Source organism: Electrophorus electricus, chromosome 3 (genome assembly GCF_013358815.1).
Source record: "Electrophorus electricus isolate fEleEle1 chromosome 3, fEleEle1.pri, whole genome shotgun sequence".
Classification (NCBI taxonomy): domain Eukaryota; kingdom Metazoa; phylum Chordata; class Actinopteri; order Gymnotiformes; family Gymnotidae; genus Electrophorus; species Electrophorus electricus.
The window spans coordinates 21,696,645-21,721,427 of NC_049537.1; the positions used below are offsets into that span (position 1 = coordinate 21,696,645).

The 24,783-nt window shown below is 44.6% G+C and overlaps 2 protein-coding genes and 1 long non-coding RNA gene across 7 annotated transcripts in view; 1 reads left to right on the forward strand and 2 right to left on the reverse strand.

The window, feature by feature from the left end:
* Positions 1–242: 242 nt before the first annotated feature.
* On the reverse strand, positions 243–2,990 carry LOC118241047. The gene is made up of 2 exons (XR_004775807.1): positions 1,057–2,990; positions 243–812 (listed from the first exon to the last, which is right to left on the reverse strand). It is a non-coding gene; the product is annotated as an uncharacterized LOC118241047 (long non-coding RNA).
* Positions 2,991–3,112: 122 nt separating this feature from the next.
* Positions 3,113–5,741, forward strand: tmem242 (transmembrane protein 242). The gene is made up of 4 exons (XM_026997950.2): positions 3,113–3,394; positions 4,358–4,458; positions 5,117–5,254; positions 5,341–5,741. The coding sequence occupies exons 1-4, from the start codon at positions 3,310–3,312 to the stop codon at positions 5,452–5,454; spliced, it is 438 nt and encodes a 145-aa protein (XP_026853751.2). The 5' UTR covers positions 3,113–3,309; the 3' UTR covers positions 5,455–5,741.
* Positions 5,742–7,967: 2,226 nt separating this feature from the next.
* The window catches only part of arid1b (AT rich interactive domain 1B (SWI1-like)), a 42,497-nt gene continuing 25,681 nt past the window's right edge, over positions 7,968–24,783 (reverse strand). For 2 of the 5 annotated variants that reach the window (XM_035524262.1, XM_035524263.1), the window contains exons 8-22: positions 23,310–23,646; positions 22,842–22,994; positions 21,578–21,705; positions 21,028–21,137; positions 18,084–18,224; positions 17,130–17,339; positions 16,676–16,886; positions 14,841–14,979; positions 12,680–12,849; positions 12,295–12,427; positions 12,087–12,206; positions 11,599–11,677; positions 10,612–11,377; positions 10,018–10,148; positions 7,968–9,897 (exon numbers count right to left, since the gene is read on the reverse strand). In XM_035524262.1, coding sequence (XP_035380155.1) covers positions 8,125–9,897; positions 10,018–10,148; positions 10,612–11,377; positions 11,599–11,677; positions 12,087–12,206; positions 12,295–12,427; positions 12,680–12,849; positions 14,841–14,979; positions 16,676–16,886; positions 17,130–17,339; positions 18,084–18,224; positions 21,028–21,137; positions 21,578–21,705; positions 22,842–22,994; positions 23,310–23,646 — 4,601 coding nt within the window. In that variant the 3' untranslated portion in view covers positions 7,968–8,124. The remainder of the gene's footprint in view (positions 9,898–10,017; positions 10,149–10,611; positions 11,378–11,598; positions 11,678–12,086; positions 12,207–12,294; positions 12,428–12,679; positions 12,850–14,840; positions 14,980–16,675; positions 16,887–17,129; positions 17,340–18,083; positions 18,225–21,027; positions 21,138–21,577; positions 21,706–22,841; positions 22,995–23,309; positions 23,647–24,783) is intronic. The other 3 variants (XM_026998498.2, XM_035524265.1, XM_035524264.1) reach the window with 2 other exon arrangements.

Sequence of the window (24,783 nt, forward strand, 5' to 3'; positions counted from 1 at the left end):
TAACTGATGCTTCTCTGCCTTCTTTCTGCAATTGTTTGTCACCAGTTAGCTGACATGGCTTTGGGACCCTGTTTTTCATTAGGGTTCCAGTTGCAGCAAAACCCTTTTCCAGCAATATATCCATCAAGTTCACCGACATGAAATATCGGTTAAAGAAGCGCTGACTTCCTGCAGGCACAGATTCAACCATATGTAGGACTGCTGCTGCCCCAATGCTTGATTTTTTGTCAGCAAATGTATTCTTCCCCTGGTACACTTCAAAGTCTAGCATCAAACCATCTGGAGAAGCAAGGAAAAATACCTTCAAGCCAGTAGGGTACGGCTTGCCTGGAACAAACTGCCTGATTGGACAACGGCCTGTAAAAGGAATGATTTGCTCATCGATGCAGAGCTTTCTTGGTTTTGGAAGGCTAAGGCATCCCTGCCTCACTCTGTCAAAGAGGTCTTACTTTCCAAAGAATATCTGTTTCCTTTGTTTCTTCTGTCACATCCAGGTCTCCGACTATTTTTAGTGTTGTTAAAAATAACTGTTGTTAATTATTGGCACTTTTGTTTTTGGGAGCAAAACATCTTGATTCTTGGGTAACCAAGGCAGGCCAAGTGAACTGATATTCCAAAGAACACCTTAATTTCCTGTGGTGTGGTATTCAGAGACACTCCTAACTTGCAGTTCCCTTTGATTTGTGAATATCGCCATGTTTTTAAAGATGTTGCCATCAATGTACTGGGAAAGGTACTCAGTTGGACTCCAATTTGCATGGATTGTAGGATCATCTTGATAATCAGAGGGCATAGGTAGCACAGGACTGAATCTATAGGGATGAAAAAATTCCAAAATGATGTTGGTAAATAACCCGAGGAATTCTTATCTCTAACCACTTTGATCACAATGAAATATAGTTGTTCATTTACCATAAAAAATACTTTGCAGCAATTAATAACAATGTAGCATGTGATGCATGTTACTATGGATAGCATCATGTATGGTTACACTGGAGACAACTAGAACATGCGTGCTAGTCCTTGACCACAGAGGACGGAGGGTTTCATGTTCACCTTTGCCTGTTAGCTCGTCTGATGAGCCTGTCTCTTCTTCAGCGCTCTCTACCTCTTCATCAGCAGGTCCAAACTCATCTTCAGCATTTTCCTCATCTGATAAATCTAAATCTGCCTCTATTATTCTGTACAAAATCTCATCTGCTTTTGTCCTGTCTACTACAGCAATGTGGAAAAACATTGTGAAAATGAGAGACATCAAGATTATCCTGGTGTCCACTATAGAGGACATTCATAAACTGGCTATTATTTCAACACAGTAATAAGAAAACTACTCTCAAACCTCACTACATCATTCCTGACATGTTAATAAACAATACAATATAAAACATTATAGATAAACATCAGTAACTAATCAATATTTGACTTACCGTTTTTCTTTCAATAAAATGTACTTGTTCCTATGGAAGACATTTTGTACTGACAGAAAAGAAAAATTTGGTAACCTCCCACCCAGACACATGTGGCATCACTGGAAAGTGATGTATGCTTTGTACACCAGGAATTAACAGAGTAACTCAAATGAGTGAAAAGATAGAAGCAAAAACACAATGTCCACTACAGAGGACACAAATGAATAGGCAGGGTCTCAGGAGGATATATACAGCACTGTGCAAAGGTTTTGGGCAGGTGTGAAAAAATGCTATAAACTAAGAATCCTTTCAAACAAAAAATAAACAATTATTATTTGTATCAATTTACAAAATGCAAAGTGAGCAAACAAAAGAAAAATGTAAATCAAATCAATATTTGGTGTTAATACACTTTGCCTTCAAACCAGCATCATTTCTTATATGTACACTTGCACAAAGTCAGGGATTTTGTAGGATTATAGTCAGGTGTATGATCAACCAATTATACCAAACAAGTGCTAATGATCATGAGTGCTGAGATCCTGCTGCACAGCGATAGACAGGATGCATGTGTAGGTAGGTATAGACAATGTGTGTATTTTGCACTTACACTTTGTTTGTTTAGCTTCACCAAATGTATTCATGATGTCTCTGATCTGTCCCCACTAATCAAACTAGGGATATTGTGTCTAAAGCAAAAGTACTAAGACCTGCTTAATATACACGCTAAAATAAGATTAGATGTTATACGAGTTCTATTTGTTTGTTACCAATAGCTAATAACCCACCGCATACTGTTCATGGCAAAAGGCTTTAAGACGGTATGCGTGCGAGTTCTGTTAAATATACTGGATTATGGCGTTTAAATATCAATCGAACCCCTCATTAATGCTAAAAAAGTGCAAATCAGTTTTCGAAATTGTCCCAATTAAAAAAAATAACCTAGAACACCGGAACATTCAACTATCAAAATGTAGAAGACAAACAAGCCCTTCTGACTCCAAAATATTTCCAAAATGTCCCAATTCGTTATTTTCTTATTACCTAATATATCGCTTATTTTTTAAATTTGTTTTCTTCAGTAACGTTTGGCTGCACATCAAGGAAGGGAAATTAAGTTGGGGAGACGAGGAAACCATACTGGGACGGTCCTATAAAATGTTAGGCCATGTTGTTTAGCATCCATTTTGTAACACATCACTAAGGAAGCGCTCTCAAAGTGAAATCTCAAATCTCCCGTAAAACTACAAAACATCTGCATCTTAACATAGGCCTACGCTAAACCAGCATCTGTAGGTATGCAGTTTTAATGCCGTTATAATTCTTATATAATTCATATAACCAATAAGAACTACCTGCAACCAATCCTGACTAGTTACATTTGCTGTTTGATCATTACTGAAGTAATAGGTTCCACAACTCAACCCAATCTTTGTAGACTTGGCATAGCTTTCACTGCAATTGTCATGTGTAGGTGTCTCCCAAGAAAGCAATTCTGTCAGCACAGGACACGCTTAAGTAGCTTGTTGGGTTATAATTAATTATGTTCCCGCCGAATGAAATATCTTGAGGAAACTTCAGCTAGCACCCTCCACTCGCCTCCTATATTACCAGCACGGCGAATTAGAAAATATTTCCGGGTCGGGAGGAGTTAAGGAGACGATTGGAGGAAACAAATGTAAACTATTAGCACACACGGTAGAGTGTAGATTGTTTTGTAGCTATTGCTACATACAGAACTATTTGAAGCACGCTAGTAATCAACTCACGACATTAATAACGCTATAATATAACGCTATAATATTCTAGTTCTACAATTGAAATGTTAATGGTATTTCATTAATAAACATTGGTTCCCATAAATGTTTACACCGGAACACATAAGAAGGACACAGTCAAGATGACATCTGAAGAGGAATGTGTGAATGTCAATACTCCTGTTGCCACTAACAGTGTGGACGATGCTAAATTACAGATGCTGAAAGGTATGTGACTGTTGAAACGTAGAATTAACGATTGCTGTTGTGGTTATTTTGACAGGAGAAATCAGTGCATTCTAACCCTACGTATTCCTTTGTTCACTAAACCAGTTAAGGTGGCTACATCACACCCTTGCCTGGCTATCTAGCTAGCTAGGGTTAACTATCGAAAAGCAAAAACCGTATTTGCATTAATTTAACTCTGGTATATGGCGAAATGTTAATAATTTGTTTAATATATTATTCTTCAGAATAGTGCAAAGGAAAAGGTGATGCTTGCAGTTTTACCTTTTCTACAGTTTACAGACCCTAACTATAAAAAGCACAGCTGTGCAAGGTGTCCTCCGTTTCTTGAGAAATACAATACCAGGAGAAGCTACCGGGAAAATGAAACATGACGTGGTTGTGCTTTTACTTATGATGATAAATCTCACAGGCACACATGGTGAAAACCACTGTGACATTCTGAGTAAAGTTCTAGCACAGCCACATCTATCAAACACACTTACGTTACCCCTGCCCTTCTCCATGGTTGCTTTGTGGATTCTTTCCCACCGTCTGTTAAATCTTGGTTTAAGACTTCTTTTCTCGCTGCTATTTGAGGACATCTGAGCATGTTCCTGTTTTCTCTAAGTGCAGTATTGTTTAGAATGTAAAATTCTAGTAGTTTTGCTTTTCCTTTGCTTGAAAGTATTTCTTACGTACATGTGTTTAACTCCATACTTTATCCCTAATGTCAAAATCGTAGTAAATGTAAAGCACTTTGGTCATTTGTACAGTACATTGTTTTTAACTGTACAAATAAATGTGACTTAAACCTTGGACTAGGCTGTACTAATAGGATGAAGACTGCAACACAACTGTCTGCTGCATAACCTTAAGTTGTTCTAAAGCAACCATTCATTGCAACATTTTCTGTTCCCATAACAACCAACTATGGTATTATTATCTGTTTCCCCTCTTTTCCAGGTGGTGCTTTTCTTACAACAGTAGCCACTGCAGGCATGATAACTGGATTTGGGTCCACACTTGCTTTGGCTAAGAAGAGGAGCCCTGAATGGTTTAACAAGGTGTGGCTTTTTAAATGTATATGCATGACAATATAAACTTTTATATATTTGTATTATAATATAAACTGCCTTATATATGGGTATTATTATTATTATTATTATTATTGTTTTTATTAATAATAATACTCCCCCCCCCATTTTTAGCTATAGTCTTTTCTTTGTAAACATGCATCTTAGCCAGATACACCTTTTTAAAGAGGCCAAATTTGATTAATTGTAGAGCAATATTCAATGAGTAAGTCACAAGTGTTGGGACAACTTGCAAATCTGATTGCCACAGAGTTGTCCCCAGCCATGCTAAAATGGACTGAGAGATGGTCTTTATTCAATAGCTCAGGTTGGATAGCAGCATCTTTCTTGCTCACCTGGCAATACTGTATGGATTTCAATTAGAAATACAATGAGCTTGTTTATCTTTATCATAGCTTAACATATTATAAATTATTTTTCAGGCTGTTTAAAAATATGTTCAATGTTCAGTTCTTGGAGATCCTTTGTTGAACTTTCTATAAAGTAGTAAACATCTTAAGATGTTGCTGTAATATAAGCAATAGCTCTGTTTAATATACTAATGATTGAAAGCTTGGGTTTGTGATTTTATCTGAGAAGTTTCTCATGTGAAAAGTAACGGGATTTTTATTTATTTTTTGGTCTCTAGGGTGTACTGGGGACAGCAGCAGTCCCAGAGAGTGGAGCATCACTAGCCCTGCGTGCGCTGGGATGGGGTTCCCTTTATGCCTGGTGTGGTGTTGGCCTCCTTACCTTTGCTGTGTGGAAGGCTCTGGGTGTTCATAGTGTATGTATTTGCTTTAGCCCTGTAAGTTTCAAAACAGGATGTTCACATTATGAATGCTGACCCTTACTTCATTATTTCTTTTGCAGTTGGTAGAATTTCGACAAAAAATACAGTCGACTTTCCCTGCCATCCCAAAAAATGAAGCGATACAACAAAATGGAATACCTTTTGACTGGGACTCTATCTTCAAGACAAAATAATCACTGTTGTTCAGAGACTTTTTAACAGGATATTAAAATTTTGCTCACTGGACAGTCAACATGCCCTGAAGCAGCACCGGGCCAAGATGAGAATAAATGAGGATTATTTGCAGTTCTTCTCATCACAAACTGATCAGATATGATCATCATTGTCATCTCCTAAAGTCTCCACAGTAGCCTTGTTAGGATTTGAGTTAAGATCCTTAATCTGGAGCTAAGAGTGTGTGTGAGTGAGTGAGTGAGTGAGTGAGTGAGTGAGTGAGTGAGTGAGTGAGTGAGTGAGAGAGAGAGAGAGAGAGAGAGAGAGAGAGAGAGAGAGAGAGAGAGAGAGAGAGAGAGAGAGAGAGAGAGAGAGAGAGAGAGAGAGAGAGAGAGAGTGTGAGTGAGTGAGTGAGAGAGAGAGAGAGAGAGAGAGAGAGAGTGAGTGAGTGAGTGAGAGAGAGAGAGAGAGAGAGAGAGAGAGAGAGAGAGAGAGAGAGAGAGAGGCGCTTCAGTGCAAACTTTGTGGATCCCCATCTGTCTAAATGTGGCAAACTTGATTAAGGTGTATTAGTACTCCTGGATGTCACAGAAGTGCAGCCACTCTTGTTCAAGGGACATTTTGCTGAACTGGCCATGAACTTGCTGAACTTGCATTTATTGGTATGAACTTAATTGTCAGAGAGCAAGCAGTGTAAAATAGAACACTGTAAAAGTTGTTTAGTTTTGACAAAATGAGAGAAATTAAATCTGGGTCAAATAAAAATGTGAGAAGCATAGTTGAAAAAATATTTCTAGTTTTTTTTTTTTTTTTTGTTTTTTTTTTGGATTTCACACCATCATTTACTTGGATCAACACCACATTTAAGGGAGATTTAAATTGGCTAGCTGTGGAAGAGACCTTTTCACTAAAGACTACAACATTGTCAAGAGGCTCCAAAAATACTGCACAAGGGTGACAGCATGTTATTCACAAATTTAGCTGTTATGGGAAAGAGGTCTGGCACACACTGATGCTGCAGCAACTATGGCGTGGGTTAGAGCGACATGAGAGCTATACTTCAGCACTGCAACACGCTTGCCAAATGTTTTAGAAATCAGGAATAGTCAGTCTTTATTCTAGGCATTTATTTGTTTGATTTTTGCAAGTAGCTGGATGCCTAATTTTTACAATCCAGGGGATGTCACTGCTCAGTTTTCTTTGCTCCAGCACATTTGGTTCAACCTGACAGAAAACTGTCAAGTCAAACGAGCTGAGTCAAATGCTTATAGTTTTTTTAAAAATCCTATTAAATGCCAGCTTTGAGGTACCGAGTAACATACCATTTTCAACATGACATGGTACCTAAATAAACAGGGGCCCCAAATTTGATGTATAACATTTCAGCATTAGCATTCCTTTTTGAAGTTCTGTAGGCTTCCAGAATTACATGAAATTAAATGACAAACACTCAAACAATCTTCACAGTGCTCAACCAGATTTCATGTACATTTACTGTTTAAACATGTGGAACATGTAGTATAAAGACTTTATACTAGTAAACAATGGTCATCAAATTATATGGCATGAAAAGTTCAAAGTTGTACATTTTCATTGGAATTGTTGAAGTAATTTTGGGATAACTTAATTTAGATGGATTACAGTTACACCAACTTCTTGATGAGCCGTTTTATCTTTTTTAAGCCAGACATCTAAGGCTACTGGGGAAACCATTCCTATCTGTTTTACAGAACTGTGTGAATACAGAAGCTTATTACACATCAGCAGACTCCCCAGACAGATGATATTGTGAAAATTTAATTTTCAGGTTATTAATAGCATTAACTACCATCACTTTGTATAATACCACATCTCTTGGAGGAAAAATAAAAAAGTGAAAAGGGCCTGTTTAATGTACAGCTCATATATACAAATCAGCCCATGAGTTGAATGGAGAGGAGTGGTGACCTGAAGCACTTTAGAGTTCAGCGCTCAGAGAGGTGATTCTGCGATGGTCATACTGGTGGAAGCAAGTACGTTTGAAACCAGCTCTCATTTTACCCTTTAGATACTGGTGTGGTTACGCAGTGCAATACTGGTTGTCAAATTTGAATATTGCCTGTGATAAAGAGTCATTCACATTTGGTAGTCTCCCCTCCAACAAGCCAACTAAACCCTATTGCACAATGCTTTTTTTTTTGTTGTTTTTTTTTTTTTTTTAAGAGCTGGATACATGTATATTTGAGTAAAGTCAGTGTTTTTTTTTCTTATCTTAACACATTGCAAGAGAACTTCTATCTACAACACATCTCACAATTTAAATAAATCTGCATCCCCAAATAATATCCCACTGAACAACACAATGGAAAAATATTTTGAGAACAAAAAGCTCTGAAAACTAACATACAGTATCTATCAACTTTGGTTAAAACAGAAATGAAAGGGAAAAAAACTAAACAAAAAAGAACAGGGAAAAAAAAACCGAATTATTAAATATCTGTATTAAAATCATTTAAAAATCCAAAACAAAAATAGCAAAAAAATGGGGTAGAGGAGCTATATATATTTTCTATATATCCATTTGTATGTAAAAACATTTTTTGTCTTTTTTTATTAAATAAAAATATAACACCAACGATTCTATGAGCTCTCGACCTGTGTGGCTTGACTGCGTCCCGTCTCATTGATGGCACCTCAGGCTGCTATTTGTGTCACGAGCGCCCGAGCTTAAACAGTACCTCGCACATGATGGCCACCACGCTAGAGTTCAGCGCTGACGACAGCATGATGTCCAGTAGCCGGCTCTCGTGCACCACAAACTCAGCCCGGTTCTCCTCCACCTGAGCCATTGCTAGCAGGGCTTTGGCAGCCCGGCACATCATGTTGACGCTGGGAGGCTCCGGGTGCGTCGGGTGTCCCGCGTGCAGGAGGCCGTGGGGGCTCTGCTGGTACTGCGCCATGGCAACACTGTCCTCTAAAAACCCCACCAGGGTCCCGATGCTGCCCTTCTGAAGAGTGATGGCGCGAGCCGCCGTGGGGTCGCCCTGCGCCAGGTTGGACAGGACGGCCACGGCCATCTCGCGGCACACCTGGCTCTTGCGCTCGCCCACGTGGCGCACCAGCGAGGCGTAGAGGCGTTGCTGGCGGCTGAACGGGGGCGTGGCCAGGAGCAAGTCCACGTTGCAGTCCTGGATGCTTAGCTTGCACAGGCACTCCAACACCAGCCTCTGCGGCGTCAGTGACGAGAAGCCACCCGCCACGCAGAAAGGGTCCTGCGCCTCGGCTGATGGGCACACCATCCAGTGCAAAAGGCCGTCCAGGATGGGCAGGCAGATGCTCTCGGGGTAAATGGACAGATCCAGCTGCCCCGATATGTTGGCCAAGGTGACCAAGGTATTCTCATGCAAGGCGCCGAGGCAGTCCCACCACCACTCGTCCTTGCTACAGGCCAGACCTCGCTCTTCTTCACGCTGGTAGGTAGGGGGCATCCTTTTCCTCTTTGGGTGCTCGTGGTGCAATAGCACTAGCTTGCCCAGAACGAGCACGAGGCCTGGGTGCCGCGCCATGTCAATGTCATTACCTGGGACAAAGGAGAGGCCGCGGACTATGTTGGACACGCATACGCATCGCTTGGCTAGCTCGTCCTGCCAGTCCTCGGCCGTGGACAGCGGTGCCTCATCCCAGCAGCGTGGCTCATCTTCCAGCAGGGTGATGCTGCCTTGTTTCTCCTGGCTGCCTAAACACAACGCCTGGGCCTCACCCTCTGGTAGAGGTGCTCCTGGGCGCGAACACAGCATCTCGCCCATAGTGGCTATTAGGCTCTTACCGGAAGGGCCTTGTTCTTCCCTATGAGACGCCTGTTCATTACGGGGACCCTCCTTATCCTTTTCTTTGCCATTTTCCTCCTCAGACTCAGACTTGATCAGTGTCAGTTCAGCTCCCAGCTCCTGAAATTTCCTCTCAAAGTGGGTTTGGATGTGTGCGGTGGAGTCACCACCACCAGCCTTCCAGTGCAACAGCCCACTGGTGAACCCTCCAGCCAAGCCCAGCTGCCCGGATCGGTCCTCCACCCGGTCAGCGGCTGCCTCTCTTTCTTCCACCTTTATTGGTAGCTTGTCATATTTGCTGGCTTGCTTGGGCCTAGGTTCTGTAGGAGAACTCTCTTCTTTACCCAGTTCCCCATCTCGCCCCACCTCCTGATCAGTGGCCTCCGCTGCCGTCGTTTTCTCTGAATGCTCTGGTCCGCCTGTGCTGCCGGGGACGGGCCTCTGAAGCTCCGCTTCCTGCCTCTTGTCCGCCTGCTCAGTATCCGAACGGCTATCCAGCTCCCGATGATCAAGCTCGTGTTTTTCTCCTGGCTCTGGAAGGGGACCAAAAAGTGTTTTCTGGCCCTCTGTGCCTACTTCATACTCCTCCAGGATCCCAAAGATCTCTATCAAGCATCGTCTGAAATATTCCACAATGAGCTCCAAAAAACCAGGCAACTAGAGAAACACAGGAGAAAAAAAGGTTATTTTTATTAACATTTTAACAGCCAATCTTTTAGATTTTGGAGCAGCTATGTGATTACTTGTGCCCCAGACTGTGCTTATGAGTAGCATTACCTGGGACAGGGTAAAGGAAGACACGGTGCTGTCATCGTATAGCAGGATGTTTATAGTGTCCAAGGCCCAGGTGCTCTCTCCTAGCAAACCAGACTTCAGAGACATCATTACACGCCAGGCCTCCGGAGTGCCTTCAAAGTAACGACAGTTCTGAAGGGACTTCTTCACACCTTATTATTTACACTTTACACACAAATTCTCTGAAGAAGCGTATGTCTAATGTCCAAACTGAAACGCTCACGAAAATATATTTATTTATGGCCTACCACCATCACATAATTTAAAGAGATGCCAGGCCATATCTGTTGAAGCACAGTTTCTTTATTCCTTCGTTCAAAGGAATCAAATCATTGACCAAAAATGTCACTGTCCCTTTGGGGGTAATTGTTGGTTAATTTAAGCAAGATTTTAGAAAGCTTTAAGTTTCAAGAAATAACACTGATTTAAGTTTCTAGTGTTTGCTTATGTTTATGCTTGCTTATGTTTGCTTTCAGAACTGTTATTCCCAAGAAGGTTGTATTTTTATGAGCCTTTTATGTTTTGTTTTTGTTGCACATTGACAAATATAAAAAACTTTCAAACCATCTCACTTACCAATATCTTTGGAGGTTAAGCGTCGACGAGGCTTTAGCTGAAGCTGTGTGGCCTCAATGGAATCCAGTGGGAAGTTGATCTCTCGGTGTATGGGGGGGAGCCCTTGACCAGGAACACCACCACTCTGTGAGCCTGGCATGGGCCCAGGAACCCCTGGCTTAGGCATCTTCATAGAGGGCATCAAATGAGGTTTATTGGGGGACATGGAACCTCCCATGGGTCGTGGGAAGGGTGCTGGGCTAGGAGCCCGAGCAATGTGGTTGGGCGCGGCCGGAGGGGACTGGTACGAAGACGGGGGTTGGCGGTTTGTCATGGGAGGCATGGAACTCGAGGAGGACTGGGGAGGGTAAGACGACTGACGCTGGCCAGGGTGACCGGGCCACTGACCGTCCTGGTTTGCCCTCGCCTCCGGATCATCTGCGCGGCTCATGGATGGGTATGGGGGCCCGTGACCCTGCCTTCCAGGGTAAGGGTAGCCCATGTCAGTCCTAGGGTGCCACATGTTCCCCTGAGGCCCTCCGCTGGGCGTGGTGGATGGCCCTCCACTCATCATACCATGCTGGGGAGGGCCCTGTCCTGCGTGCTGCATGCGTTCACGGCTATATGGGTACGGGAACTGTCCCTGCATGGGTCTGCGCTCTGGGTACCCTCCACCATACTGGCCGTACATATCTGGCTGCTGGCCACCGTACGGCATGCCATAGGTGTCGCCCTCATGCCGCTTTGCTGGGGGTCCGTACATCCCTTCCCCAGGTCTCTTGTAGCCCTGAGGAGTGGAGAGAGATCAATGACATTAACATATAGTCATAACTACACTAAGCTTACTGGATGGTTTCTTTGTTTCAGGTTAAGATTTTCTGCAAAATGGCCAAGCAAATCTTACATCCTGGTAAAAGGGCATTCAACAGAGTATACTGTTGTGTTCAAATTGTAACAATTACAATGATATGATGCAAGTGGCTGAATATATTGTATCTGAATGCCAACCTGTGGCTGTGGGTACATTCCATGTGTGCCATAGGGCATGCCTTGTGGATACTGTTGGCTGTAACCTTCATGTCCATGCCTAAAGGAAGAACACACATTACTGTAAGTCACAGCAAGTTTATTTGTATAATCAATGTCATACACAGGTCATTCCAAGAGCTTTACATTGATAAAGCAAGATAAAAAAAAACATGCATGTAGTGCATAACCTACAAATTTAATCAAAGTCACAGTACAATAGCAATATTTTATTTCTAACTTAAAAAATGTATCTGACACCATCTGGGACTTGGGTCGAGCTATGGGTAGAGTTGTATTTGAAAGCTGCTGCCTGTGTTTTGTTCTAGCAGCACTACCAACTGATCAGTCCATATTCACCTAGCCAGTTTTGTATTCTTTTAGGACATCAGCAATGTTCTCATGCAGGTTCACACATTCAGTTCAGACCTAATCCTGCACATTCACGCACACAAATTCCATCTCCTTACCTCGGAGGCATGGGGTACCGACTGCCCGAGTACATGCTTGGGTCACTGTTGGAAGGCATCATGTTGTTCTGATTCCCAGGGGGCACCATGCCACCCTCTGGGCCCATGGCATGATCTGGCCTGAAGAAAACGTATGGTAAAAGATGAATTAACACACGAGATCAGGTTTTATTCATGGTCAGTCAGTCACTGGTGAAACTTCACCGACCTTCTGTCAAAGCCAGGGCTGTAAGGGTACTGGGGTCGTGGGCCTATGCCCTGCCCTGAAGGAGGTCCTCGTGGGTAGACGTCTTGCAAGCTAGTGCTGGACATCTGTCCTGGCACGAAGGACTCACTGCTACCTACAAACACACACACAACTTTCAGTGCTACAAACTGTTACTACTCATACAGTTGAAAACCATTAGATACAGCACTACTGCAGACACCAGAGGGCAGCACTGTTCAACAAATCACTTCACTCCCAGGCGTTTAGGCCCTACTAAAACATACCCTGAAATACAACATGCTTGTTCTCTGGCAAGAAGGAAAGGCGCCTTGCCATCCAGACTAACAGTTAAGATTTCAGTGAAGTCCTAAAGTGATTAGCTTACCTTTCCTGGGCCCTCCAAAGGATTCCCTGGCATCGTACTGCATTCGGACACTGACATCAGCTCCGCCGCCGCCCTGCTGTGGGAACATCATGCCGGGTGGCACACCGGTGCGCTTCTGGAAAGCCGGATCGCTGCTCTCGCAGAAGGGATCCTGCACGCTCACACCACTCCTACAGGCCAGGGCAAGACAAAGATGGTGCAGCGGAACCCGAATTAGGCAGGAATGTTTAGGAAGCAAAGTTGGAATGTTTGCTGTCAGTGATGGAAGGGAAGGTGACTGCTCATACAGCCTCTCTTTGCACTCAAAGTGGTGCTTTAATGGAGTCACCCGGGACTTGATGTTGACCGAGCCTTACTTAAACATTGGACAGACTGGGGATAAAACTGTGTCCCCATCAGCTGCCCAAGCAAGCAAAGCATAGTGCTTCTACACTGCTTTTTATTTATATATTATTATATATATATATATATATATATATATATATATATATATATTTTTATATATATATATATATATATATATATATATATATATATATATATATATATATATATATATATATATAAATTTAACACTCAAATCAAAATGCAGTGTTCACCTCTATCTGTGTCTCAAATTGTTTCATGGTTTCTAGACTAAGCTTTCAAAATTGGGCACTTTGGATCCTACTGCGAAGCAAACTGTCCAATCTGTGCAAAAAGATGATAACTTTACAATTCTGCAAGCCAGCCAAGAGGTATCGATCGGCTATCGAAAGCCAAGAGGTATTGATCTGATGACTAAATCCAAGGTACGGTCTTTGGAGATGCTTCAGTACTGGAGTCTTGTTTACAAACATTTACTGGTGTTGGAGGACTTAAAATGAAATTAAGATTCTATATTGTCGTTGCACAAACAACTAAAACTGTTTTGTCACAATCTAGCCAAACTCTAGATGTTTTGCTTGTAGAGGTTAAAGCAAGGCACTTTAAAACCCTGGGGCCTGAAGTTACATTCAAAGCTCGACTCCTCTATCTTACGCGTATAGTGATGCATTCGCTTGAACTGAGCGCTCAAGGCCCATGTTAATAAGCAAGGGGTTGCCAACATTTTGAAGCAGTTAAATATATCTGAAGGGAGGCCAGTCAGCTAAGAGCCCAGGAGAGAGAGGGGGGGAGGGAGGGAGGGAGGGAGAGGGAGAGAGAGAGGGAGGGAGAGAGGGAGAGTGTGTGTGTGGCTGTCATTAATGCACATTGCATGGGGCTAACCATTATACAGCAATTGTGAGGTCTTTTCTTTTAGGATGATGGATGGATCTGAAAACAAGGCAAAGCTTGCTGCGCTGAAACTGATATTTGGAAAGCACCCTCGTTTGCTCTCCTGACCATATTTATCTCTGTCTATTCAGGATCTCGTTCTGTTCAAATAGTTTTTATTAAGATAATCCAACAGAGAATGTCTTGTTAGTAAACAGAGTTTTATTTTTGCAACAATCTGAAAAGTCTAAAACCTACTTCTAAAAATGGACCCAGTAAGCAGATGGTAAGCACAAGGTATGGTATTGCCTTGATTCAGTTTGGTTTTTCATTAGTCAAGAGAATTCAAATAAAAAGATTCTAAACCAAGAGGTTTATGGTAAAATTAAGAGAGAGTTCAAGATGTCCATATCACGTTATACTGAATTGCTTGTTACTGCATCCCAGCCTCAAATAGCTGGCTCTGGGTGTTGTGGAACAACCCAATTTCAGCACAGGATGTTCAACTCAAGATCAACTTTGTTACATTTCAGTTATTTGCAAACTTGCTTCTGTAGGAACATTTCCTATGACATTGCTGTGTTTTTATCCTAAGAATCCAGATCTCAACCAGAAGACCTATATTTTGTTAAGTGGAGCTGGTAATTTATCAGGCTATAATGGATATAGATATAGTAATGGATTTGCAACTCAACGTTACTGATACCAGACCCATCAAACCCAAGCAATGCACAATGAAATGAAACAGTGAAAATCATACATCATGGATCTCTGTACCCCAGTTAATACTAAACAAAACTTTTTAGGCTTTTCTGAAATACTCTCTCAAGGACCCACAGAACAGGTTTGAAATGAGGACAAAGATTCAGATACATTTGTTGAGTTCATTAGCAGGCTAGCACTGCATCGTTTCAACAGTCCCAACCTGCCAGTCTGCTGGGGGGTCATCTGGCTATGGGGTGTGGTGGCTGGCGTCGGGGGTTTCAGGTCTCCTGCCATCTCTGTCAGTGAGCTACTGCCTGTTGACTGAGGGGTTTGAGGCCCTTGGAGAGACCCAGAGTTCGCTATAGGGGAAAAGAGAAAACATGTCACAAACAAGAGAGAGTTGCAACACACAGGAGGACCACTAGACCTACAAACGACATGAGGAATATAAACTACTTCCACCATTATCCACCATCACCACAAGAGTAAACGTCTCGTTTCAGATAAGACTTCACAGGATTTTAGGACGAGTGTAACAGAGATTCTGTCTTTGTTTTTATGTTTGGTATTCAAACTTTACCTATAAATGCCTGGGGGAAAAACAACATTCTTAACTGTGAAACTTTTAGAGTTCATAAAGTGGAATGTCAGCTGTTTGTTTCTCTGAAAATAATATTTCTTAAAAATATTTCTTTCTATTAAAAAAAAAAGTTTTAAAAAAGTAGAATGCTTAAAAAAAAAACAAAAAAACATTTTAGGGGGGAAATATCTCTACTGCAAGCGCTGAAATCAGATTATTTCTTGCAATTGCAAAAAAAAACCCAATATAATAATATAGAAGGAAATTAAGTACCAAAAGAAAGAATCTTAACTTCTACAATCTCAGGAGTTCATTCCATAATCCAAAGAAATGTGACTACTTTAGCCTTTAGACCCAATGAAGGAAACGGCATGTGTATACATCATCCTAATTACACACTTAAATTCACACTTAAATCAACTGTGAAAAAACTGAATAAACCGGGTTTCTGTTTACTTGTTTTCTTCCTCCTCTTACCCTTAGCAGAGGGTAAAACGAGGGAATGGGGTAACAGTGCTTTAAAAGAACAGGGCAAAACAACAGAAGCCTGCATCTACCGAATCAGCCGCCAGCCACCACAGGAGCTTCAGTTCCAAGAGTAAAAAATGAAGACGGGCCATCCGAGGCCAGGCCTGGCCTGGCCAGCGTTCACGTTGGCAGCCCATGTAAACTCGCGTGACCTCAATGGCATATTCAGTCAGAGAAGAGGGGGGAGGAGCAGGAGGAGGGGGGGGGGAAATTGCTGGCTCATTGGTCGGCTGTGCACTGGGGGGGGGGGGGGGTGTCATACAGAGGTCATTCCTGTTTATATCCCACACTCCTCCCCTGTTAAATCTCCTCCAGGGGAATCCCCCCCTCCTGCTGCTTGACTGGTTTCGCTCTCTTTCTCTCTCTCGCTGACATCATCAGCTAGCAGCCTGAGGGGGGGAGGGGACCCTTCAGCTGGCCAGTTGTGAGCTCTTTCACTCTTTCTCTCATTCCCACCTTTCTCTGTACCTCTTTCACTCGCTCTCCCATCCCCCTCTTTCTCTGTACTTCTCTCTCAGCTTGACTCAATCACCTGTCAGATATTTTTAGCTCTTGCACAGCCAGAACCAAATTGATTTCAAGGCAGATGTGAACAGGATGAAGGTGACATGTTCAAGCCTGAAGAACCATCCATTAGCCTAAATGGTGAACTAACCCTGATCCGCACTGTAAGGCAGTATAAAAACACTGCATGCGTGTCACCCCAACTCCTCCAGTCGTGAGCAGTTTCTCCACCACTGGTCAGAGATGACTCAAATGTCTACCACCCCAAGGCCAAAAACGCAGCATGAGAATAACCAACCATAATGGTATGCCGCGTTTCGAGCAAGCCGATAACTTCAACAATCTTAGAGACCTTAAGGGCATTTCTTAACGGCACTAGGCTTAACGATTCCTTCCATCAGAGGGCCGGTCGTTGTGTGTGTGGAGCAGAGAGATCTCCTCACCCGGTGAGGGTGGTTGGACCCGGGCCTGCTGCGCCTGCTTCTTGCCATCAGCAGCAGCAGCGTCAGGTGGAGGCTCCTCGCCGCGCTCCACCTTACACTCGTAGGCAAACAGGTACTGGGTGTACTGCTTCTTCAGAGAGCTGGCAGAGCTGCTGGACGTGCCCACGTTGAGAAGGGTGGAGAGCTCCCTCCATTTCTTGTTCTTGTTCACCTGGACCGGGAAGAAGGGAGAGGTTACAGCATGGGCTGGGGCAACGATCCAAAAGTCTGAGCGTTAGGCAGATGTTCACCGACTTATTCCCCCAATAATTGCCAACACATGGCCAACATAAGCTATGCAAGTGAGTGATTGATTTATTTTATGGCTCTGCGTAGAAACGTGTCGGCTCCAGACCTTTATGTGAGCGTTACTGAGCATAACATCCTAAGCCATGGAGAGGCGAAGGCCACTCACCATAGCCAGCCCTCCGATCTCCCGCACGCACAGGTACAAGCGGCACAGGTCCAGAGGCTTCTTGCCCACAGCAGGGAGGTTGGGCACAGGAGTGCCCCTCTCCTCCATGAAGGCCAGGTAACGGTCAACCCAGGCCCTCCTCTCTGGCTCACTGCCCATCTCATACAGGCGGGTGATCTTCTCACTCGTCATGGTGGCGGAGCTGTGCTTCTGCCAGGTGGAGAGGAGCAGGAAATGAGCTAAACACACACCCACACACCAGTGCGTGCCTCACACATGCGTGCATGCACATATACCTCAGTAGTGAATTATTAACATTTCCAAACAAAAATGTACTTCTTTAGAATAGCAGCTTAACACCATCTAACGTCACGTCACTAATGTGGCACTGCAATCACAATAAAATAATAAGGAGGCATTTCCGAGACTCGACCCAGCCTGTTCTCCTGATCACCTTAAAACTGATAGTTCACAGTCCCAACATGTGGTCTCTCATCCACTCTGTTACCCAAGACTGAAACACAACCCAGCTGCTGAAAGCACCCAAGTTGGTCCATGAGAAGTTAGTGTGAAGAGAATAGTCAGCAGCGAGGTTTTAAAGGTTGGAAAAGTACATTTTCAGTTGCAAAATTCCCAAAGGGTTTTTGAAAATATAGACTGATCTTCAAGTTTGAAAGCAATGTCTAACCAAGCTAAATCTTAAATTGGACTAAGAAATTTCAAAAAATGTGTGACAGTATTGCTCTACTGTCACACATTTAAAAATCATTTCTTAGGCTCATCTTGTCCAACTAATGAGAACGCCATTATGTCGCAATGTGAACATCAGAGGCAAAACAACACGACGAGGAATAAAAAAGAAAAAGGAAAAAAAAAAACAGTGAGAAAGAGAAAAATGACAGAAAGTGCAGGAGAGAGAGGGGGAGAGAGAGGAAAAGTGCTTGTGGCACTCACAGGGCTGGTGGGGGTCTTTGGCCAGGTAGGGCTGCTAATGCTGTCACTGTCATCGCCGTGATTAGACGAGAGACTAGCAGGGCTGGGGGACAGTGGGGACAGGGTTGGCGGCTGCGACACACACTGAGAGCCGTAGCTGTCCTGTCGCCGAAAACAAACGAGAAAGGAGAAGCGCGCACACACACACACACCACCCCGATACAGCCACGCAGGAAGGTGCGCACACACACACACACACACACACACACACACACACACACACACACACACACACACACACACACACACAAACACACAACAGGAGCATATGCGTGAGAGATGGCTGAAGTCGAGCAGGAATTGCAGTTCCCCTTCATCCCATTTTTCCCTGTCGCATGCACGCAGCCCAGCACGCGCTGCGCCCACCCACGTGCGCCGCTGTCCTCAAAAGGAGCTTCCCTGCACGAGCAAGAGCCAAAAACAACCTGAGAGCACGGAGGAGGGAGAGCTCCAGTCGGCAGCGGCGACTCGGCGATCGCAGGAGAGCGCTCGTCTCGTCTTCTCTGCTTGCGCCTCTCGCTCTCGCTGCTGCTAATCACCAGCTGCCACCAGCTAGCATGAAAGCGACGCTCGGACAACCATGAGAGCCAGACAGGGAGGGGAACTATTTAACAGCAGTTCAGACAGCATGACGGCGAACGCACAGCTCTGAAAGAGCAGAGCAGCTTCCACTTTCTGGTAAAGACAAGGCAAAACAACCATGCTGCTATGCCGACTGTCACCATGACAACAGCAGGCACAATGCGGAGGTAGAAGGGCGCTCGTTCAATAACCCAAACGACAGCAAGACGAGAGAGGAATTTTGTTCACTCTCACATCAGCCCCCCCCCCCCCCCCCCCGTTCGTCAACAAAGTAGAGAAACTTGAAAGACAGACAGACAGACAGACAGACACACACACACACACACACACACACACACACACACACACACACACAAAAAATAAAAAATGTTTTTTAGAAAAATCTGTAACGACTCTCCCAACAAGTACTACACAGGACAAGCCAAAAAACGAGCAACAGCAACATAAAAGAAAAGAGAGCAGAGAAAGGCAAACAGGAACGTGGTATCAAAAAATGGCACACTAAGAAGTCCTAAGAAAAGGAGTTCTGTTTGCGTCCTGACGCGTGTAGATCAGACAGGGCAAGATCAAAGGAGGCATGGGAAAATGAGCGCGACTCGCTCTCGGAATCCGAATGAACCATGAGCTCCCCTCACTACCATTAGTCATGGCTGGCTTTTTTATTTATCTGCTTTTGCCCCCCACTGCCGGTATACTACCGGATTCTCCCATATTCAAAACATGGTATTGTAACGTGGTCAGTGGCACAGTTTTATCCTTTAATGAGCCTAGGTTTGTGGCAATGACATGAGACAGCACTGAAAGCAAGATGGCTTTTACAAAAGGAAACAGAAACCAGAACCATAGGCTTATAAATCAATATCACCCCCATACCCAGCTGCCAGAGAGGTTCTGCTCGTATAAATGGAGGTCCAGAGGTTGTTCCAAGGACATGAAGATTTGGGAGATTACACAGCGTGTGTGTGTTTCAGAGCCAAAATAGATGGGAATGAAAGCCCAATGAGAGTCTGCTCCATTTGTATCATAAGAGCCTGACTACAGGAGATACACAATTCGTAATCTCCACAAGTAAGTGAAGCTGGTGGGAGTCAAATACACACACCTGGTAACGCACGTTTATGGAATATGGGAAAACATTTTGCACGCTGACGATTAGCATGTCTGTGTTTTCTGGTTGGAGTAGGACAGCGGCGGCTCAAAGATCTGAGTGAAGCAAAGCAGAGCTGTAGCACAAGTCAGAGGAAAGGGCAGTCGCATACAGCAGAGCTGTACCACAGGCTGGAGGAACAGGCCGAGACAGTTACTGCTGTCCAAATACTCGAAATTCGACTGTGTAATAGAACTGTGTTGTTTAAAACCCAGACATTCGGTTGTGAAAATTAATATTCGACTGTGGAGGGGGAAGCAGCACTACTACGGCGGTCCGCCTCGCGAGTTCTCGCGTGGGCCTCGGCACTGAACGCACTGCAGAACAGGAATCACACGGAAATGGACGTGAATCAATCAATCAACAACAACCGCTCCCAATTCGGCTGCATAGAGTAATCTGTAGTCCGCACAGTTTCGGTTATATGTAAGCTAGTTAAACCTATTCACGCACTAGCAGCCTCAGGGTTCATTTCGAAAAAATATTAGTATGACCCGTTACGACTATTTTTATGCTAGCTAGCGTGCGTTTTGGGATTTCAAGCGTCAAAATTGTAAGTTAAGTAGCCTAAGATATGTCTGTTTTTAATAGCACTTCTTTGCACATTTCATGGATAACCCCTTGGGGTAAAAGATCTTTGTCATCATATTTCTCTGAATTGTGTGGCAGACTTATTTAAACAAAAATACAAACGTACAGAACTAACTAAATAGCTAACGCTAGATATCGAAGGCTAGAGACCGAAGCTTCATGCACTACAAATCCCCAAGCGTTTTATTTTCCCCCCCCATTTCATGTCAAAGAAAAGTTAAAAGACGTGTTTAGCTGAAATAAATATACCCATCTATGCATGCAGCTAGTTATGTTTCTCACTGTATTCATTTACGGTCTTATGGACATAATGCGAAAAACATATTTGAATGGTTTGAACCAGTGTGTTTTTGTGAGAAATAATGTACCAACATTTTTGGCCAATTTTGACAGCGCTATTCACAGACGGCAGAGCTGTACCACAAGCCAGAAGAGAGGGCAGTCAGACAGCAGCGTGGAGGGCTGCAAATGATTACTCACATAATTTAAAAGGTAGAGTCACCTCTGATCATGTGTTCATGTGAAAGAATGGCAGAGAAAGAAAAAGACCGACCAGGTGACGGAGAGAGAGAGAAATGTTTGTACCTTCGGTTTGGGTGGTTCGGCGCCTACCGCACCTCCTTCCTCCTTGTGCTCCAATTTTGGTTTGGGGTCAGTGGCTGGCACAGTGTCTACTGGCCCCATAGGCATGGGTCCTGCAAAGACACACAAACACAGTCCCATCTGTAATGTCATCAGACAGAACTTATCTAGCAGTCTGGTGGATGGTTCACTTGTGCGAAAAATGTACACAGTTATAGTTAAGACTAATATTCACCCTTGCACATAGATTTTTAACTTAAGAATAAGTTAAGGACAGGGTGTTTTCAACCCAGTGCTTGAAGAACCATGTTTTTATTGTGTTCCAAACACGCGATAGCCTTGTAATGCACGTAAGGGCTGTAGAGGGCTGACTGGCTGGCTCAGGTATATTAAGAAATGGAACTCAGCAACAATGTGGACTGAGAGTCTCTGTGGACTGAACTGAAGAATCCTGATGTACTAACAAAAAGACTCACGTTTAATCAGCTCAAAAATAGGACATCAGGTTAACAGTGAACAGACGTGTAACTGCAGTAGTCCTCCAAACTCTTACCGGCAGGCATTGTATTGTATCCTGAGCCCTGCAGGTTCATCCGGCTCGAGCTGCTGCCTGGCGGTTGGTTATAGGGGCCACCTGGGCCCATTCCACCCATGGGGGCCCCGGCTGGGTACCCACTCGGCCTGCACATGCCAACACAAAGCCAAGAGAGCTGATCACACAGCAAAATGCAGCAATGTTTATGACATCCCATAATCCCATCCATAAAGTTAGCTGTAAGCAGAATTGTTGCGTGCTTAGTATTTCTGCACCATAAAGCCAGACATGTAAGGGCAGAAGGTTACTCCAAGCATTTAAATTTTCAGTTGGTAGGGAAAGAAGAAAGGTTTGGCTTACTGTGATGCACTGTAGTAATTAAAACTGGCCCTTAACTAGGGGGTAAAAGCCTATAAAAAAAGAAATCTTTCTGGTCCACAGGAGGGCAGTATGCTTTATGCTAGGCAATATAAGCCATTAGGTACTGTTCATCTAATTAGGCACTTCCATAAGTTGCTCTGGATAAGAGTGTCTACCAAATGGCTAGAATATAGATGTAATTGTCAAAAAGAAAAAAAAATAGCATCAAACAATATCAAAAGAAAAGTGTGTCTATATGCAGCTATCATTAATAGTCGGCTAACTCGTTGCATAGTCCAGTAAGAAGTGGAATGGAGAAATGAGCAGAGTATGGCATCCTAAAAAGTCCATTTTCTTTATTTCAAGCTCACCATGAGTGTTCTGTTTAATGGGATTTTAGCTCTTTGGAGTGATGAGAACTCATACCAAGATGTGCCAGAGGTCACATCTTATCCAATTTATAGTCTTTCAGTTGGATATCAGGGAGGAAGTCATTGTGTTGAGTCACACCAGGGGGCAGGACGCTGCTGCTCGGTTACTTTGTCCCCTATTTCCCCCAACCCGCAGACGGACGCTCATCACAGCAAGCACGCTGCAAGCAGCTGGGGCCAGTGATCATACATGGCTGCTTCTGTGGCACCATACATCAGTAGCGTGCATACACACCCAGAATGAGTGCAGGGCATCGATTGGGCTCCAGGCTTCAGCACAGCAGGTTGTCTTAGACGGCAACTTTAGTTACGCTCACTAGGCCGGGCGAGGAGGCTGACGTGCAGTACTCTGTGGTGGCTTGGTGCGTAAGCATGTGTACGGGAGGTGTGCGGGGTTAGTGTTTCGAGGCTGCAAAGGGTGGGGAGGCTCTGAACAGGACAGGCCAGCTGAGGAGCACAAGCAGCGGGGTGGCGGGGCCTGCTGCACCTACCCATACTGCTCAGCCAGAGGCAGGCCCAAGCTGCCGCCACTGCCGTACGGCCCGTCGTGGGGCTGGACAAAATGGGGGGGGGGAGGGAAGGCGGAAGGACGTCCACCCAGCCCAGGCAGCCCCGGATACACAGGGGACCGGGCATACGGAGGCCTGGAGTAGAGGGCAAGGGCACAACAGCCTCGTTGGTTGGGTGCCAGATCACTTTAACTGATAATAAGGATATAAATATACCCAGTATAACCATACTTAGTGCTGAGGAGTTTCAGTTGCTTGTACCATTTATAAACATGCAGATGTCAGTGGCCAAATTATGTTTACAATAAATTAATTCAGTGTCCAACCCCCCCCCCCCCAAAAAAAATAAAACTTACGTAGTCAACACTGTTATTAAAGCGCAACAAATGACAGATGCTAATGGATGGACTATTAAGATGAATACAGTATGAACAGGGCTGCTGTACTCACCTGGCCTGCGGAGCAGCAAGGGGGTTTTGTGCAGAGGGTACGGGGCAGCTCTCGTGGGGTTTCCGGCTACCCGTGGCCGGTGGGGGGCCCATGCCAGGCCCCGCGGTCTGGGGCATGTTGGGTGAGGTGGGGGCTACGCTGCTGGAGCCTGCCGGGTATGGACGCCCACCGGCTGGCTGACCTGGCCCCCTCCCAGCCGGCATGGAGCCACAGGGCTGCCCAGGGCCCTGGCCGTGCATGGGGCTGCTGGCGTTCATGCCAAGGCCCATACCCGGCCCGGGGCCACTGTAGCTGGGACCAGGCGCGCCGCCGTAGTTTTGTGGACGAGGGTAATTTCCTGGAGAGACACAAAGCGTTGGCTCTTGGATAAAGTTAACAAAAAGGGATGTGAGCTTTTCATTAGCTCACATTAAACATATTAAACCCAAGGAAAGGGACTTTGGTAGTTACTGGTTTGATTCCATGAAAATCTGCTCAGTCTAGTCAGAAAGGGGATCAAGGTGTTTTGCACACTTCATTCTTTCCTCTCCCATTCTGAAGCAGACATCCAGATTAGCCGAGCTCTGTGGGAGAACAGCTGGAGCTGGCTGCACAGGCAGCCACTTTGTCAGCAAGTTTCCACAGCGCTGAATGGAGATTCCACACAAGAGGAGCTGCAGCCACTCGCTACAGAGCCACTCTTTAATGAGCTGTGCGCGCTCCCGACGAGACATGATTTCAATCTGCAAACTGCTCCCAGCATTCAAAAATCGCCTTAGGTCTCCAGCATTCTGAATGTGTGTTGAAACCATATGCATATCATCATTATACATGAGTCTTTGCCGAGTAACATTTGAGGCACAATTAGAACAGGGATTTCCAATATGACTGCAGCTGTCAAAATGCAGCCAGAAATCTCCACCTTGCCGAGCTGCCTGAGGTTTCGGGAGTCCCGCAGGAAATCTGAGGTCTTGGCATCTCTTCCTCTCCCCTCAACATGAAGGAAAAAAAAAAAAAAAAAAAAACTTTTTGATGTGGCACAAGAGTTCCAAAAATATATAAAGCAGGTCGAGGTGTTGGTTGGGGAAAGCTGCTATTTTTTCCACAGTGCACAGTTATTCCAAGTCCTAACCCCTAACAAGCTTGCTGGCAGCTGGAAGGACTGGATCTTTACCCTTCCCGAGCGAGGCAGGGCCCTAGAGCGCTGCCAATTACATGCGAAAGCTCAGGCACAGTCAGGCGCTCTGTGCTGCCCCTCTCCAAGTCCCCGTAATCCCAGAATTCCCTTTGGGGCACGAGAGGGCATGGCGCCACTGATCTGAGTGATGCGCGACAGCTGCCTTGCATCCGAATACCCAGAGTCCCTGGAAGATGTCCCCTGGATCCACACCAGGGCTGTGGTGAGAGTTCAGTCAGTGCTGCATTAGCAACAGAGCGCCTCACTGCAGCCAGAGCGCTGACCTGGAATCAGCGTCTCCGCTGTGATTGAACCATT